The sequence below is a fragment of the Choristoneura fumiferana genome, chromosome 8 (assembly GCF_025370935.1).
Source record: "Choristoneura fumiferana chromosome 8, NRCan_CFum_1, whole genome shotgun sequence".
NCBI lineage: Eukaryota > Metazoa > Arthropoda > Insecta > Lepidoptera > Tortricidae > Choristoneura > Choristoneura fumiferana.
The window spans coordinates 3619594-3638275 of record NC_133479.1 but is presented as its reverse complement, the minus strand read 5'-3'; the positions used below and the strand labels follow the sequence as shown (position 1 = coordinate 3638275).

Below are 18682 nucleotides of genomic sequence, written 5' to 3'. Positions count from 1 at the left end.
CTGCTATCTACAGATAATCGTCGTTTTCTGGGATACTCCTTCATATCTGGTGATAATGAATCCTCCTACAATCAGCAGGGAGGCATAAAGTTCATAAAGGTAAAAGGCGTGTAATAGTTAGGCGTGATATTAAAGTTGTTGCTATCGCCTTATTGATATGGCCTTGGATGGACTTAATAAACCGCGAAGGGGCGGACGCACGATCGGTCATTAAACTTATCAATAACGACTGAAAGCAGGCAAAAAGTGTACAGTCAGTATGTCACATACATTGACGACATCATATTAAAGTCTTGTTAAATTTTTGAGACATCTCATCTGTGTCTTGAAGATTCCTACGTCGAAGAAGAAGTCGTATTTCTACTTCTTCTTGACCAGGAGTACCAGGAGGATAGAGGTCTCTTCCTGGGATCCCTGGTCCTCACTTGAGGACAAAAATAATAATAATTTGAACTTTGCTTGATTGATGTTCGGTTCAAATTGTGAAAACAGAAATTTTACGTCGGGCCTAACTTCTTCCGTTGTAGCGTATTCAGTGCGGTCTTCTGTTTTCTGCAACCAATTTTTCCCAGCTTGCAACTTTTGCAACTTGTACTGTACTTGTAATCATTTCCACCAATATCAAATTCATCATATTAGTCCATCTTGCTGGCTGTTTCGTACTCGCGCGCCTTCTTCCTCCATTTTCCGTCGTATCTATGGCAAATACGGTCCTTCCACCTCCTATTGAACCTGAAGAACGCGGTTATAAATAAGAGTGAAATGGAATTGCATGGTGCTTACTGTAACGGGTAATCGCGTCCCTTTGGCGGACGTTGCCGAACAGGTCTCTAAAGGGGGAAATACTTATGAAGCGCCCCGAATGTATTTGGATGAGGCGAGAGAAACATTTGAAATAGTTATTTGAGATCTTCCATTCAAGTAACCTTACGTAGACAAATAAGTGTGAAGTTTGGTAAATGTTGCTGGAAGACATCGAACTTGAGCTGCGAGAATAGTCTTGGCTTTTCTAGGCTTTGGATTTTTGATTGAGATGAGCTGATGATGAAACGTGTCGTCGAGTTCGGATGTTTTTGAGCACCCAGACGCCTTCTATGATTATATTGACTATATGTTGGTATTCGTAACGTTTTCAAAACTGATCTACACATAGGAATTTAGGAATGTAAGGTTTCTTACAGTTAACTGTTTGTCGTGGAAATCAAATGACTAAAAACCTAGTTTCAGACCATGAGAGAAAAAAAGTGATTACACGGATGGAGCAATAATTTCCACCGTCACTATATGTTCTATACCTACAACTAGTTGCTCATGAAACCATCAGTCGTTCGTCTCGCGGCATGTGAACCGCGTGTGTTTACAGAATTTTATTTAATAACAGGAAAAATAAACGCACATAGTGTGCTATAAGTTTGAAACGGGTTTTTTGGATAGTCTGTTCTGTGCCTTTGAGTGTTTAAATATGGATAAGTGGAAAAGGCCTTGGTTGCAGGTTTGTATTTTTTTTATTCGACTGGATGGCAAACGAGCAAGTTGGTCTCCTGATGGTCAGAGATCACCACTGCCCTTAAACATCTGCAACACCAGGAGTACTGCAGATGCCAGTCTTACTCTCCACGCCGAAATACAACAGTGCAAGCACTGCTGCTTCACGGCAGGATTAGCGAGCAAGAAATCCAATTCCAGAAATTCTCTAAATTCCTAGATAGATAGATAGATATTCCCTTGATATTCCTAAAGAATAGTATAGTGTTCACACAATACAATAAAGTACTAATGACTATTGAATACCACATAATACACAATTCAGAAGGTAACTGTACTGTAATGGTATCCCTTTTTTGGTATCCTGCTGTGTCACCTAGTAACATAGTTTTAGTGCTAGTTCTAGTCTTAGTTTTAGGTGGTACATTTTTGGAGCCAAAATAAACTTTTCTTTCTTTCTTTCTTTCTTTAATGGGCAGCCTTATTGCTACAGTCTCTTCCAGGCAACCTTACACCTAACCTTAACCTTAGCTTTAATCAAGTTGTATGAAGAGTCAAAGTCAAAATATCTTTATTCAATTTAGGCTATAACAAGCTCTTATGAACGTCAAAAAGTATAGTAATAGTATTCGTTAGGAGTTGTATCAGTAGGTACTTAACGGGTTTCATTTTGCGTATTTCTCGCAGCGATATGAAGTACCCTGAAATCTTCCTGTTTCCTAATACATACAAATTTTCGTTCTAAGCTAGTTAATTTGAGCCTTTTAGATGTAGATCGACCGTTCTATAAGTAGGACTTTTAATTTGTTGTTGATATTTGTTTTATTATGAAACTCTATCAGCGTAAATAACTGCTTTATACTAACAAATTATTTATTACATACATACGCACTGCTGGCTAATAATGACAAGGGTTTAAGTAAAGTAAATACAATTTCTATGCTATTATTCACAAAGTTAATGTTGGAATAAGCCTAGTATAGTAAATAACACGAAAATAGAACTCAAAATCATATTACTCTCTTGCTCACATTTGTCTCAAACGAGCGAGAGAGAAATATGATTTTAGGTCCTAGTGCCGTGCCGTCTACTAACGGCCATAATAAGCGAAATTGTTTTATGTCATTCCCTAATTGACCGTGCAAACAACGAAGTCTATTAAAATAGTATCAATAAAGCGTGAAATTACTCATAGCAGTTTAGTTTTTATTGTTATAGCACAAAAGTCGGTAATTGCGAATTGCTTGCGCACTCACGCACTTGTTGAGCCTATACGACCATGTTGTTGTGGGTATTACGATGAGTGATTGTTTATATACACGTTATTTTATGGATACATAATTAATATAATGCGTATGATTACATATCGCTGATAGAGTTTAAATATTACGTGTGTGGATTGAAAGCGACGGTATCTGTTTCTTCTTCTTAAATTTAAAGACCTATGCTCTTGGCGGTGGTCGGCTCGGCATGGTCTTTAGCCTGAAATTTTGGAGGGGGTCACTAATAGTTGCTTTTCTTTATTTTGTAAATTTTTAGACATGGGGGTGGTCATGACCTCCTTTTCGGACCGCGCCTGGTCTTTGTGCCAGCTGTTTGACTTCCTGATACGACGCGACACCCACTCTTTCTTTCACCTGGTCGAAATAGGTCAATCTTGGTCTTCCTCTGCCTCGTTTTCCTTCTACTTTTCCTTCCAGCAGACGTGTCGTATCAAGTGTCCTATTTATTATATGTTTCCCCTTCTGCAATTTAGTCTCCGGTAACATTATTTTTTCTTTGACCATGGTAAGAACCTCTTTGTTGGTTTTCCTTTCTATCCATCTATAGACTATAGATATGTGTTTATAGAGCAATATAACAAAAAAGTAAAATTTGTTTGACTGAGGAGCTAAGGGGGCGTCCTTAAATTACGTAAGACATTTTTTAGGATTTTTTGACTCCCCCGCCCTCCCTGGTGAGATTTCGTAAGATTTTCCTTAACTCCCTCCCCCCTCCTCAAATCTCACGTGAGATTTTTTGAAATGTGTTGGCTGTAAACCCGTCGGATTTAAAAAAAAATACAAAAAAAATAATTCGTTCTATTAATTTTATTTACGACTTGTGATTTGAGAATATTTCCGTAGGTAGTTTAAAATCACTGTGACAACAACTATTGTGTTAAATTTCGCCATATTTTTATTCTAGATTTTTTTTACTTTAATTTAACTTTACTTTCACGCAATTTTACACGGTTTTCTGTTGAAAAAAAAATTACGTGATATTTGTGAAAACCCCCCCTCTCCCCCAAGTGAGATTTGGAAAGATTTTACTTGACCCCCTCCCCCCCTTGAAGACCTCACGTAATTAATGGATGCCCCCTAACCTCTGGTTATGGGTATCCGTTAATTTCGCACCTAACGTTTGGCAACCTGATTCATTTCGCAAACTCTAAAACTGTAAATATTTCAGGATTTATTTTAGGACCATCGTGTAGGACCCTTTAGGTTAAGTTAGGTCAGTTTTATAAAAATCCAGAGATATTTACAGTTTTAGAAATATTAAACAGTTGCGAAATGAAAAGTGGTGAAATGAATTAGGTTGCCAAACGTTAGTTGCGAAACATTAGTGAACCCTGGTTAAGACTGGCCCGTCACAGACAAAGCACGGTATGCAATAAGCATGTCTGGACACACGATGTTGCTAGACAGGTGTTTACCGGTTTACGAGTGGCGACGGGTAGTGAAGCGTGCTACCAATCCTCCACCGATAGGCAGGGGTCCGGACCGCTCTGTCAATGATCAGAATGCGCAGCGACTAAGAAGATAACCTGGTATCCTCCACAAGCCCACTTTAGCCCGGGAAGAGAATCCGAAGGAGTTTGAAGTAGTCAGTCGAGCGTCGCACTGTAATGCAACTTTTTCTGGTCCTAACTGGGATTAGCATTAACCTTTTAACCGCCACAGTCAGCCACAGCCGACAAAAAAAAAACTGGAAATCGTTCCATATGCGCCAAGAAATGCTGACATGTCCACTATGACACTTTTTCCAGCTGTAGTGTTTTACCGACTGTGGCGGTCAAAGGGTTAAAAAAACGTCCTAGGATACTCCAGAACTCAGACAGCACGTGCGCTAGTACGTGGTACCGCCTGATCGGAACTAATTGGCTATAATGCATGGATAGCATACGTTTCTGACACCTGAGAAACATATACGTGCTAACTGACGTGACGCGAATTAGAATGACTAATTACTTCGCTCAGTCAGTTTTGTATAAGAATTCTTTGGGAGCATTCGTTACATTGCAGCGTTTGCTCAATCAGGTGTAACTTTTAGCTCCGTAGCCAGGACATTGCAGGCAAATGTAAAGCTACTCCTAAGACTTCTCTGGCATGTGATGTGGGTCTGGGTCCACTCACTATAGGATAGTCTGAACGATCATGCGTGTGAGGCACCTGATCATATTTTATGTCAAAAAAGTCTTGTGAAATGTATTAGGTTCCACTGAGGCGGCGGAAAGCGGAGATTTATAGATGATTCTATCATAATATTATCACTTTACATATGGAGCTGACGAGATGTGGATTCCTATTTATCTGCTCAAATCTATAATTAAGTCTCCGCTCCACCACAATGCAAGCATACTCTTAAAACCGTGCCGTAGTGCAAAACAACGACTCGTTAGAAAATCGCGGCAGACACTAAAACTAATATTTTATTTAAAGTAATTAGTACCTATATTAATTAGAGTCCATTAAATCGATTGGAAAGCATTATCGTGACTCATTTAAATTAAATAGTACTCAATAGACAGAATATACTCTTCATGCTCCCGCAATGTTGCCCTTACCAGCCAATATTGCTTTTTCCGCTCTCCAGAGCGCTCTCCAGGATAGTAAAGTGTTCCAACACTTTACTATCCTTCCGCTTACGCGCAATAACTGACAAGATTGAGCATTTGACATGATGTATCACATCTTATTCGTACTTTACCAGTGGAGTAAACTGCTACCAGTGGAGTAAAGTTGATGTCAATCTAATATGTATACAGTTAAGCATCTCAATATTTGAGATTTTATTCCGTGAGCTTTATAAGCACTTATCTGATAGCACTTAACATTCAAAATTATCACTTCAACGAGAAATAAGGCATTAAAGCGTCAGTCGACTTAAAATCGAATTCTAGAAATAACACTATTGAGTGCCTAATGTAATATTTAATGGAATGATATAGAAATTGGTCTTCATATAAAAACGTCAACGTTAATATTAATTTTTCTCCCCATTACCATCCAATTACAGTAAAAGCCGTCAAGCCGGACCTGCTTACGTGGTCGCAAGTTATTGATTTGTCATTATCGTCATTGAAACATTAATTATTAATTTTGTTTTTATAGGCATAGCTTCTAGAAATGATAGCATGGCAAACGCCATACTTAAACAAACGTGCGGTAAACGCAAGGTTTTCATGGATTCTTTTAATCGATGCAGCAATAATTAACTTTACACTAAATTACACTTCTCGATAACTCCAACTGGCAACTGGCTAGCTAATCAGCTACTTTGCGCAGTTTCTAGGTAGGTACTATTTACAACATTACAACATGCGCCCCGATCACAGGTGGACTCTTGGAAAGTGAAAGCGGGAGTATAAAACGCTCGTACAAATATTGCTCTAAAACAAGTCAAGTGCCTATTTTGTTTCCTGTTGTATTCCTGGACACAGTTCTACTACTAGAATATGCTGCAATATTTCTAATTAATTTTAAAACTTGTTTACTTCAAGGGCATCAGATTTATATGTGTTATTGTTTCAGCACTCGAACCCGGAGGAAGGTGGACGTCGTGAGGTGATAGACGTGGGAGTGGGCGCTGGAGACATGTGGATCAGCGCTGTCGAGGGGTCCATCCTCACGTGGGAGGAGGTGAGACTTTAGTTCCTCGAGATACCTCCTGTTTACGAAAGCAATAATAATCTACGACGTGCCGTCAACTTGGCGTAGTCTTTGCATCGACGAAAATAAAAATATCAACTAAGAACGACATATTCGATGATTAGTGACATGCGCATATTTTTTGTCGCGTGCTATTTGTACGCCATCCCTGTCTTAGGATAAGCTTTCGTTGAGGCAAAGCGGAAGAGAGAGTGAGAGATTTACAAACCAATCACATTAGTTTTAATCAGCTCCGGCTCTAGCCTTTGTTCAGGGTAGAGCGAGACTGTCTACACCGCTTCCGTGCCTTTCAAAAGGCGTCATCATAATTTTATTTTGCACTGGAAACTGGCAAATGGCGCTCCTTGCCATCTGGCGCCTGAAGAGACCGCCCCTCTTGCTCCACCAGGGCCGGCACTAGTTTTAATTTTTTTTTATTCGACTGGATGGCAAACGAGCAAGTGGGTCTCCTGATGGTAAGATACCACCACCGCCCATAAACATCTGCAACACCAGGGGTATTGCAAATGCGTTGCCAACCTGGAAACACCTGGTTGGCCTAAGATGGGATACCTCAAGTGCCGGTAATTTCACCGGCTGTCTTACTCTCCACGCCGAAACACAACAGTGCAAGCACTGCTGCTTCACGAAAGGATTAGCGAGCATGATGGTGGTAGCAATCCGGGCCGACCTTGCACAAAGTCCTACCACCTAATTCGTGTTTAGTTTACTTCTTGTAATGTCATTGACACAATTAGGTAGACGACTATAGATGACCGGATGGCCAAGTGGTTAGAGAACCTGACTACGAAGCTTGAGGTCCCGGGTTCGATTCCCGGCCGGGGCAGATATTTGTATGAATAATACGAATGTTTGTTCTCGGGTCTTGGATGTTAATATGTATTTAAGTATGTATTTATCTATCTATATAAGTACTTTATCCGTTGCCTAGTATCCATAGTACAAGCTTTGCTTAGTTTGGGACTAGGTCAATTGGTGTCAGGTGTCCCATGATATTTATTTATTTAATTACTTAAGGAAGCGTCATCCATTATATTCAATTTGTATTTTTAGGGTACGTACCTCAAAAGAAGAAAAATTGAGCCTTCATAGGATCACTCGCGTGTCTGTCTGTCCATCTGTCACAGCCAATTTTCTCCGAAACTACTGAACCGATTGAATTGAGTTTTTGTGCACTTGCCCCCGTTAATTGTACTTGTAATGATCGATATTTTAGGGTATCATGAACAACCCTGTTTTTTATCTAACGAGATATGCAATACGTAGACAACAATACCAAGTTTATCACGTTTTTCTGTAAACCGCCATTTTAAAATTAGGAGGGTAATTGGAGACACTGACACAAAGACTTATATGTAAGTAACGTAAATTAATTAAACATGGCGAAAGAGTAACAGATACAATCTTTCTCATTCATAATCATAATATTTAATTAGTAGGATTAAGAAGAAGGTAAACTTACCTCAATTCACCTGAACCTCGAAATACCAAAATACCCTTAAGCCCCAATCCCTGACTTACCCTTTGTCTTGCTTAATTAAAATCTGAGCCGTCACCGCGCTCTCATTAGGCGGGGCAAATTGCGCCTCTGTTCATTAATCGACAATGGTTGACCTCAAGGGGTCGGGGTCAAGATCGTGACCCAGTCTGAGGGTGCTTGAAGCTGGGTTATTTTATGAAGGTGTAGGTATGTGCCGTTTCAGTGAGATGAATGCTTTTTTAATCGACTTGTGAAAGCTTGTCAATGCGTGTTATCGAACGGATAAATAATTTTTAAACTGACTACTTAAATCAGTACCTAAGTATAAGTGTTATAAAGGATTTAAAATCAAGATTAGACAGATAATATCGTACATTTTGAGATCCTTTTTAGTTCTAAGACATTTAATAGGCGGCTACGGCTTCATTTATACTGGGTGTTATTCTTAAGTGGCGTGAGCTCTTGAGTGGCGATCATGTACCGGAAGAAAGCTTGATAAGGCCTTCCACATGATGGATTGATGACCTGGTGAAGGTCGATGGTGTTCCATGGCACAGGACTGGTTATTGAGACGTTCTTTGAGGGAGGCCTTGGTCCAGCGGCGAACGTCTTTCGACAGAAGATGATGATGACATTGACGATGACGTTATTTTTAAACATCGTGTGAACGTACGATACCCCCATTCTAAAATAAACAGCTTTCTGTAATGTCTTTGAACCATAGATAGATGTCTATGTTTAAATAATAAAGTGTCAAGTTGCCTACGTAATAAAAAACGTTTACGATTCTCGTGAATACTGGCAAGTGATCAATCCCACAATATTAATTATTAAATATTTTTATACTTACACTTGCCTCATCAGCATCATATTATCCAAAGCATAGACAAACCGAATATTGCCTTAGTGGTGGTAGAATCACCTGCATTAATAGCTGTCACAGTGGAGCGTGCATTAATATCTGACTCTAGAAATAGAGGCCTATCAGATATTTATGCAGACATAGTTGTGTCAGATATCGTCGCTGGTGATTGTACCTGTTCTTTTCCATAGGTTAACCTGAACTCTATCACCTCTCTTAGATTTGGCTAGGGATTTTGGTTCTTTATAATGTTAGATTTATGGTAGTGGGTGGGTACAGAACGCAACAAAGGACGACAACTGGCCGAATTTTCTGCCGAAACCGAAATTCTAATAAGTAGGTATAGCTCCGAAACTCTCCGAAACTCTCCGAAACCTGACGCCACACATAATGAACAGGGAGGAATCCTGGCTTTCTCAACTGTTTCATATGGGCCTATGGTTTTTTTTTTGAAAATTTAAACAAATCAGGATATATTTCAGGACTATCCTCTAGAATCCAATTAGGTTAGGTTAGGTTTGTTTTGTAACAATACTGAAATACAGTTTCAAACAAAAATCGTAAGATTGAATTTTAAATAAAAAAAATCGTTGATATGAAACAGACGGGTAATTGAACATTAGGGAAATGTATTTTTAGCGAATGAATAAAGAACTGCACAGGGAACATGTCGCTGTACCGTTACACATCGCTTCTAGTTAACATATATTTTCCTCCGTCAGGTGGCGGATCGCCTACATGTGGACGTCCGCCGCGGCCTATCATGGCGGGAAGCGAACGATCGCATGAACTTCGTGGGACCCAACGAGTTCCAGGTCAAGGAGGAGGATCCATTATGGAAGAAGTACATCGAGCAGTTCCAGAACCCCCTCATCCTACTGTTGTTGGGTAAGTTTTATTTTGAGAGGGAGGTAAATGAGCATGCGGTCCATCTGATAGGAAATGATCACCACCGCTCATGAGTTATACAGTGACGCAGTGAGTGAGCGTACTGAGGATTCCGTACAGAATTGTAGGTATCTAGTATTATCCAGTGTTAGCGGAACCCTGTTCTTAAGCGAAACGTACGAGTATGCAGTGTGGGATCATTTTAGATTAGTTACTGACATCGACAGACAAAAAATTAAGATTTTCACTTATTTCTTTGTGCTATAAGAGCTTCATACTAAATTTCAAGTTTATTTTACAACTGAAAGTAGTCATTCCGCGGCAATTTGTATGGAAATATATTTTCTTAAAGACTGCCTTTTGATCGCGTTCACTTACAAGCTTGATTTTTTCACTGCTTTAAGCTTCAAGCTTCAAGGGCTAGTAGACCTGAGTATTTGATATTAATTTCAGCATGATACGACCACGCGTTTCTGAGAAAAAGGTCCTGGCAGACGGATAGACGGACAACAAAGTGATCCTACGTATAATAAACCGATTTATCGTACGGAAGTGGTAATTAACTTCGATTATCATTTTAATCCCTGCTTTGTGATCTCTGATGCAAGATTAAATTGTGCTAGCCTCTGTAATATTTAACAGGGTTTCAAAATCTCCTGCCTGGTTAGAGGTCTCATTAATATTTCCTGGTTTGCTCGAAGACTCATTTGTTGAATATTCATCTTGCTCTCAGATATTTTTAATTTAGATTGGAAAGTCAACATTGTCGGAAAATTTAACTAATTGGGATGCCTGTAAAAAAACAAAGATTAAGCTTATATGAGGTTACATATAACGGTTAGACCATGCATGACACAAAATATGTAAAAGTACAAGTATATCATGAGACGAAATATGTTAGATTCAAGTCTAGATAGACGAGTAGGTATACATAGTGGCCACCAGATTTGAGGTCACGCACATAAGAACATATCATGTAATGACAGCGGGATTTTGACATTCACTCATTCATTTTTAATTCGTTCTCTTTTATGCAATTAGTTCTCCATGTACTCGTAGCTGTGTGTAATCATTCACTTCAACTCAACAATTTTTCAATTCCAATCCCCTTTTTATGCCCCTTAATGCACATTGTACTATATCTGTTGATTGCGTTGAGTTAGAAGTTTCTTCCTGCTCTAAGGGATATCATACCTGGGTATTTGATATTAATTTTAGCTTGATACCTACTTGCACGCGTTCCTGAGAAAAGGGTCTTGACAGACGAACAGACAGACAGACAAAGATAGGGGTTCCTTTTCGTCCTTTTGAGGTACGGAACCTAGAAATAGGCAAGAGCAAGTATACGAATAGTTCTGCATCACTACATTGAAAGCATTAGAATTGCCTACCAAGGTACACAGGTAGGGTAAGGTAGGCCGACAAGCCTATCAGTATCTTAAAGGGCGTTGCGGGTGTCCATGGGCGGTGGTGCTCGTTTGCCCCCCTTATGTAAAAAACAAACTAAGAAGGAACCTTTTCGTTTTTTTTTTTTTCTTCTTTGTTTTTCACCTCTTTTTTTCTTATGCTCTTGCGCATTAAAATATTTAGCGTGCGAAATCTATGAACCCGTGGTCAAGTCAGTAGAGGATATAACAGAGGTTTATTAAACCTAAGGTCAGTGACCTCTTTGCACATGCGTACTGGTCGCACCGGTGTTTTTACAATTCGCAAATACCATTAATGAGGTGTCTCGATTGAGACTTTATTTTCGAGAAACTTAGGTCTAAATTGAAATTGCTGGTCTATAAGTCATATTGGAATTCGAGCCTCACAAACTTGAGAATTCCATTCCGTTAGTATGCAATAATGTATGCATAGCTTACCTACTTACTTAGGTACCTAACTACTTTTTGATCTTTGTTTTAAGGTTCTGTATCCGAGGGGTCCAAATAGCTGTCACTTACGTGCCTTCATGCAGGGCCTAGTTCACCATGAATATTTTTTAGATACAGTCGTTTAAAGCGTATATTTCGATTTAGTTGATATTGATAGACCTGATAATTTGCACGGAACACTCGGCGTGTGACTCCGACTCGCACTTGGCCGCTTTTTTATAACGCCACGTTTATAGTAGTTTATGCAACTGTTACGTAACGAGGATCCTTAAAACACAAGGATCACACGAGTGTTTTAAGGCCGTTACGTACAGTTGCATACATTATCTACATCTTCAAGGACCATTGAGAATGACCTGCATTGCAACCAGAACTATGTCTGCCCCACGAGCTCCTGCGCCTGAAGATGAAGCCCCATCACCGCTCCGGTGCGGTAATGTTCATTACGATATCGATTTCTGTATCTTAATGAACATTACGATACAGCCGTGTTCATAATAGAATCCAATGTCGTATAATGCTGGTCTATGGTTTTTGAACGCATATTGGAGGATTTACTATGTACTATATGGGATTTACTATATAAACTTTTCAAAACCCGAGCCGACCTTTTGCAGTTCACGAGCGACATTATTACCTACCTAGATTAGTTTAAATACGTGGATCTAATAAAAGAGTATTGTTTTGCCCAGAATCGAACCCAGGCCAAGATAATCCAGCGCTAGCCACAAGACTTTCTAAAAATATAAATTTGCGAATCGTCACTATTTACTAGTTGAAGTTCAGTCTGTCTTAAATTAAACTAAGCTATGGTTTATTTTTTTTTCATAGTTTTTTTTCTTTACCCATTAACTGTATCATACCATAACCGTATAGCAAAGTGTTAGGCAAATAGTAGATTGTACAACAAGAGCATAAAACGAGCCATTTTACCCGAGGCGTTTATATATAGTCACCCGAGCCTGTACGGCGAGGGTGGATAGACACGTCCAGGGGAAATGGGTTTAATGCTCGAGTTTTACACTCTGCTTTTCACTTCGATGGCGAGGAAATGAAATAGCAACAGTGGAAACAATTGTTCACTTACTATGTACCTTTTATTGTTCATGCATCATTATTATAATTATATATTTTTTTAGTTTTATTGATCTTTTTGATTGATTTGATTGATTTCTTCTTTGTACTTCTTTGTTTGTGGCTGTTTACACCTGATTGCCTTGGTCTTGGACGAAGATTTTACTTTATGCACTAGAGCATAAGAAGTCATTTTATGCCGCCTAGATCCAGCATAAACATGAACTTTACGATCATGAGAAGTGAAAAATATGTTATATTTGTATTGAACAGTATGAGACTATGCCCACTAGCACGTTTCCTAACGAAACCAACCGTCGCCGTCGTCGCGTGTCATGTATGCGCTTGACATTCCGTTTCTGAAACATTCCTATTGCGGTTAGTGTGTAGAGACCTTAAAGCCGACAAACGGGCACGCGGTTCACCTGATGTTGAGTGATCACCGCCGCCCATAGACTCTTACAGTACAATTGGGATTGCTGGTGCGTTACCGGCTGATATTGACGACCGGATGGCCAAGTGGTTAGAGAATCTGACTACGAAGCTTGAGGTCTCGGGTTTGATTCCCGGCCGGGGCAGATATTTGTATAAATAGTACGAATGTTTGTTCTCAGGTCTTGGATGTTTAAATATATATTTAAGTATGTATTTATCTATATAAGTATGTTTATCCGTTGCCTAGTATCTATAGTACAAGCTTTGCTTAGTTTGTAATTTTTTTATTAATTTTAATGTAAGTGATATAGATGAAATATTAATGTCTTACATTTAATTCATGTGAACAAATCGGCTGACCTTTAGAGTTACTTTAGTACGTGTGTTTATTTGTCCATTTTATTGAGCACAGTGGGCTAATTGCTTCTACTATGAGAATGGATACGTGGTGTGTCGCCTGTTGAAAAGCATATGGCAGACATCCAAAAGCCAGGTGAAATTGCCTAGGTTTCAAAATATCCGGCACTTTGGTATTCTGTCACCGCGACGGCAGAGAGTTTCTTTTTTTTTAAGACGCTAACGTTCGAAAGACGCTTGTTGCAGAACCTTTTTGATACAAACCTTTACCAATTTTTTTAATCATGATTTTTATTTATATTTTCACATTCACCAGCACCAATATCCGATACAACAAAGCGATCTGATATGATTCAAATTCTAGGACCGGTAGGACGATTCTGATATTTTTTCTCAAAAATGTTCGTAAAAATTGAGATTATTCTTCACACATGTCAGGAGGGGGAAGTGCATAGTTTATTTATGGTCAGAGAAAAATTAAAAAGTTATAAAAGATTGCAGTCTCGCTAGCTCGACAATAATGTCGCATAATAATTCAATTTTTGTCGAGTCGCAAACTGTTTGAAAAGTTGGAAGGGTCATGGAAATGTTGCAAGCTTCCGTTTAATTACTTCCATGCCATGACAATAATCTACTAACTATTATACGCTCCGCTTGGCAGATATTAATCCAGGTGACTGTACAATATCTTTTTCAGACCTTGACAGCCTACTATCACTTATCATTATGAAACCTGACATTTAAAAGCCTGTTTTATTATTATCGCTGTATCACGTTTCATTAGTACTGTTCATTATTTAAATTCAGTACAATTAATTAGTTGATGAATCGGAGCGGGCATTATAATATTAATAATTACTTAAATGATTGATTTTTTAAGTATTTAATTACTGGAGTTTGTTTCATCGTGGGTCTTAATAGTTTATTGTAGAGATATAATATTAATATCATGGTTGTACAAACCAAGGATTTTACGGAAGGCAAAAATTAATACGTTGTTTTGTATAAAAAATAATACAATTATTAGTAATAGAAAATTACTGTAAGATGTTTGTCGATTCTCACTTTTTGATTTATCACTTAAATACCCGCTTCAGCTTATGCGCATACGCCACTACCTTAATGATTATTCTTGTGAGGCGCGCTTGCACTGTGCCTTGCAGAAATCTACCCGCTTTTTAACGGGCATATTAATGTAAATTAATGTTAATAGTAATAAAATCTTATTGTATATTTAATATAATGCAAGCATGCAATGTTATTGAAATGATAGCATGAAATGATCATTTTGCTTAGCTATTTAAGTCTACGCACTAAACAAATTACCTACTATGTATTTTCTCTGTAAGTGAATTTGTTATTCTTAAGAGAAAATAAATATCTTAAACCTAAACCTAAAGACAAGAGGTAGAGAACGATAAGGGTTAAAAGGTTAAGGGTGTAACCTCCTAACGTCCAGAGTCCTTTGTAAAGGATAAAGATAAAGATAATTTATTTGTCAAACATGAGTTCCTATATACAATTATTAAATTGAATATATAGATGTACAATAATTTTATGTCCTGTCCTTCATGTCTTGCCTTTCAGCATAGGTACAAATTTTTACTTATGAATTTAAATAATTATACAATAAAAAAAATAGGAAATAATTAAATTATAATCAATATTACATTAATGTTATATAAATAATTTTGCATTTAATACTAATGATAATCAGTGAGACATTTTTTAAAACAATATTAGTCTATATTATCTAGTAGATATTCGTTAACAGAGTAATATGCCTTGTCGGTTAAAAAATCTTTCAATGCTTTTTTGAAACTAGGTAATACTTCCTTTTCTGTTACAGTTTTTGGTAGCTTTTGGAAAATTTTAGGAGTCATCTCTAGCACATTTTTGGAGAACATAGCTGTAGTGCTGGCAGCTTCTGAACATGCGCAGCATAAGCTGAGCATGTTCCTTTTGCCACACAGTGCAAGGGACTGGCAAACGCATTTTTTATTAGTTTATTTGTATTCTGTGTGCCTATCCTGTATTGTTCATGTTGGCAAATAAGTCAATCTTCTTCTTCTTCTTCTGTATGTGATGTCCATGCAAATATTTTTTTTGACTTATTGCAATTTGAACATCAAACTCTATCATAAATGACATAAAGTTTGATGTTCATAAATCAAAAATTTGACTTTGGCGTTAGGAGGATAACAGAAAAGCATTTTTTTTAAGATAGCGCCTTTCGGCTTAGGAGGGCAGAGTAGTTCAGCCAAAATATTTTTAATTGAGGAGGCCTATGGCCATCATTGAACGTTCTACCCTGATATGACGATGAAACTACATTCTTTGTAACTAAAGATAATTCACGTCAATTACCATCAGCCGGAGCGAAATATGTCGGTTCGGTCCACAACTCTCAAGTTGTCGTTGGTTCACTTAGAGGGAGGTATACCAAACGCTTCGTCTTTCAGTTTATGGTCACTTCTCAAGAACTCGACTCAAGTTCACTAGGGGGATACTACGAAATTCCAAAATTGAAGTTCGTATCGTACCGTCCCTCTCAATCTCGTATTAAATAATATAAGATCTATTGATAGCCCAGACAAATGATCGATTCATACATCTTGGTCATCAAATTTTATATTGTTATTATATACCGCACATAGCTATCTATGTCTACTCCAATAGAGCCTTTTCATATATAATCCTCTCTTTTATTTAACTGTAGTGCGATAAGGTACCACAGTGTTTGCAACTAGAACGGATCGGATATAACGTACTATTACACATGTGTATTGTTCCGTAGGTCAAACAATAGAGTATTATTGACATAGTAGTGTGATATATGGAATAATATGATTTGTATACATTATTAGTGATAATATGTTTCACTGACAAAGGTGTTTCCATATTGATTTGGATAACATTGGATGCTAACTGTTGTTACACGAAATGATATCGAAAATCGATAGTTGTCTTGGTTACTTAGTTACATAGCTATATATATCTAGTCGTAGTATGTCTGTCGTTCTGGATGGGTATTATCATCCCACTAATATTTTAAATGCGAAAGTTTGTCTGTATTTTTGTTTGTGTGTTACCTTTTCACGTCTTAATCCACATATATAGATTACAATATAGATTAGAATAGTGTAATCTATATCTGTGTCTAAATCTATGAACCGTTGTAAATTAAATTCGGTACACGCACGAATAGTTTGAGTCCCAGGGAAGCCCATAGTTCAAATCAAAAACATCGAAACAGGAACTATAATAATTTCGTTGCTATAATTTTCTTTGCTTTTTTCAATAAATTATCGAAACAGGAACCGTTTTAGATATTTTTAACCACCGAAATATCTAATGGCGAGTGTACCTATCATCTGAAGCTTGTTTTAGATTTTTTATGCATAAATGAACCAACCAATATGTTAACCTAATACAGATCCGCCACTGCCGAAAGAGTCGACGATGATTAAAGGATAAGTTAAATTTAGTTGACTGAACCAACAACGTTTCAAAAATAGACATGCCACATTCGGGCACTCAGTGTTGCTTTTCAGAATTGGGAAGCACCAAAAAAATAACCTTTAGTTTTTATTTTATTTTTGGAAAGAATAGTATCCTATTGCCTTTTTAATATACCATTTTCATTGATATTGAATTTGATGAGTATTTAATTTTTTATATTTTTTTTACGAAATACGCTGGATGACGTCACAGTGAGACAGCCACGTTCCATTGCCTAGAAAAATTCAGGTCGTACATAACATAATCTGTGGCATTACAATTTGTCAATAATTCAAGCACGGCTTAGGGTCCTAACTGAAACATGACAAATAGTTTTATTTATTTCTCTTCTTTTAGCTTCGATTATTCCTATGTTTGTTTAATGGTATGATATTTAAATTCTTTTGTATTTACTTGTAAAGTAGTAATTTAATTTGTAAAAATACATTTGAAATACTCGTATACATTTCGGACTTTACGATAAATGACAACTATTTAAAGCTGGGTGGGCATCATGTGATTAAAGTTCTATCTTTGTCACTCTTTGCTATTATAAGCAGGACAGCAACATTCCAAACTGTCAATTTGCTTTATAGTGTAGACTTGCTTTAGAACTGCCTTTGTGACGAGACACTGCAGGGGTCAAATGAGGGTCATTACCTACTTAAATGTTGTTTATTAATTCAGTTTATCACATTTTTGGAATCTGATTTCTGAAAACGCTTCACAAAGCCTATTTCTCCAAATGGTTTTCGATTTATTATATGTTGTCAAAAATTGGGACATCCCAATTTCGATTTATAAATTCACTGTCTGTTGCTCGCAACTTCATCTGTGAATGGAAGGATACGTTTATGGCGTCGCCTATTGAACAACTTAATTCCTCTGATTTGTGGCTGAATATCAGTGTTTTGCTCCTATAGCCGCGTATCCATTAGAGCAGCCTCAGGCCGAGCACCGCGAGCCGAGCCATATTTTGTCGGTTTTTTGGCCGTGCTCAAAGGAGCCTCAGTCTGAGCCGTGCCTTTGGCAGCGTCTCCACTGCGCGGCCTCGGAGCGAGGCAGCCGCTCGGCCCGAGGCTGCCTCTAGTGGATACGCGGCTTATGAGCAATGTTGACCTCTGAGACATGGCCCTTTTGCACTACCTACTGCAGCGCACACAAACATTATAAAAATGTTAGGACTGTTCTTTTTTAACCCCCGACGCAAAAAGAGGGGTGTTATAAGTTTGACCGCTATGTGTCTGTCTGTGGCACCGTAGCTCTTTAACGGGTGGATAGATTTGAAGGAGTTTTTTTTTATTTGAAATCAAGTTTTCTAGCGATGGTTCTTGGATATGTTTCATCAAAATCGGTTTAGCCGTTTTGAGATATTGAACTTTGAAATGACAAATTCGTTGGTTAGGTTAGTTAATTTCTGTAATTTTTAATTTTGTGTGTTTGCAGTAACAAATAAACGTTTTTATCTATTTGAATGACTTTCTGTCGATAACATATTAGACAGAGAGATCCTTTTTTTGCTACCAATAGTATGAAGGAATGCGAATGTTAATGTGCGTAGGTGTGTAAGCTTGTGACTCTTTCGCACTAAAACGGCTGGACGTATTTGGATGTAATGTTGTGTGTAGCTAGCTGGACGTCTGGAATACCACATAGGCTACTTTTTATCCTGATATTCCCACGGGATAGGAATAGAATCTCAAAATTTCAACCGTAGCACATTAAGCTGCGGCGTCTAATTGTTTGCGGGTGCGAAGCCACAGGTAAACACTAGTATATCCATCATCAT

General features: G+C 37.9%; 1 protein-coding gene across 3 annotated transcripts in view; it reads left to right on the top strand.

The window, feature by feature from the left end:
• The window catches only part of SPoCk (secretory pathway calcium atpase), a 63922-nt gene that overhangs the window by 7174 nt on the left and 38066 nt on the right, over positions 1-18682 (top strand). For 2 of the 3 annotated variants that reach the window (XM_074090731.1, XM_074090730.1), the window contains exons 2-3: positions 6282-6389; positions 9484-9649. In XM_074090731.1, the coding sequence (XP_073946832.1) occupies positions 6282-6389; positions 9484-9649 (274 nt within the window). Of the gene's footprint in view, positions 1-1340; positions 1493-6281; positions 6390-9483; positions 9650-18682 lie in introns of those variants that run through there. The other variant, XM_074090732.1, reaches the window with a different exon arrangement.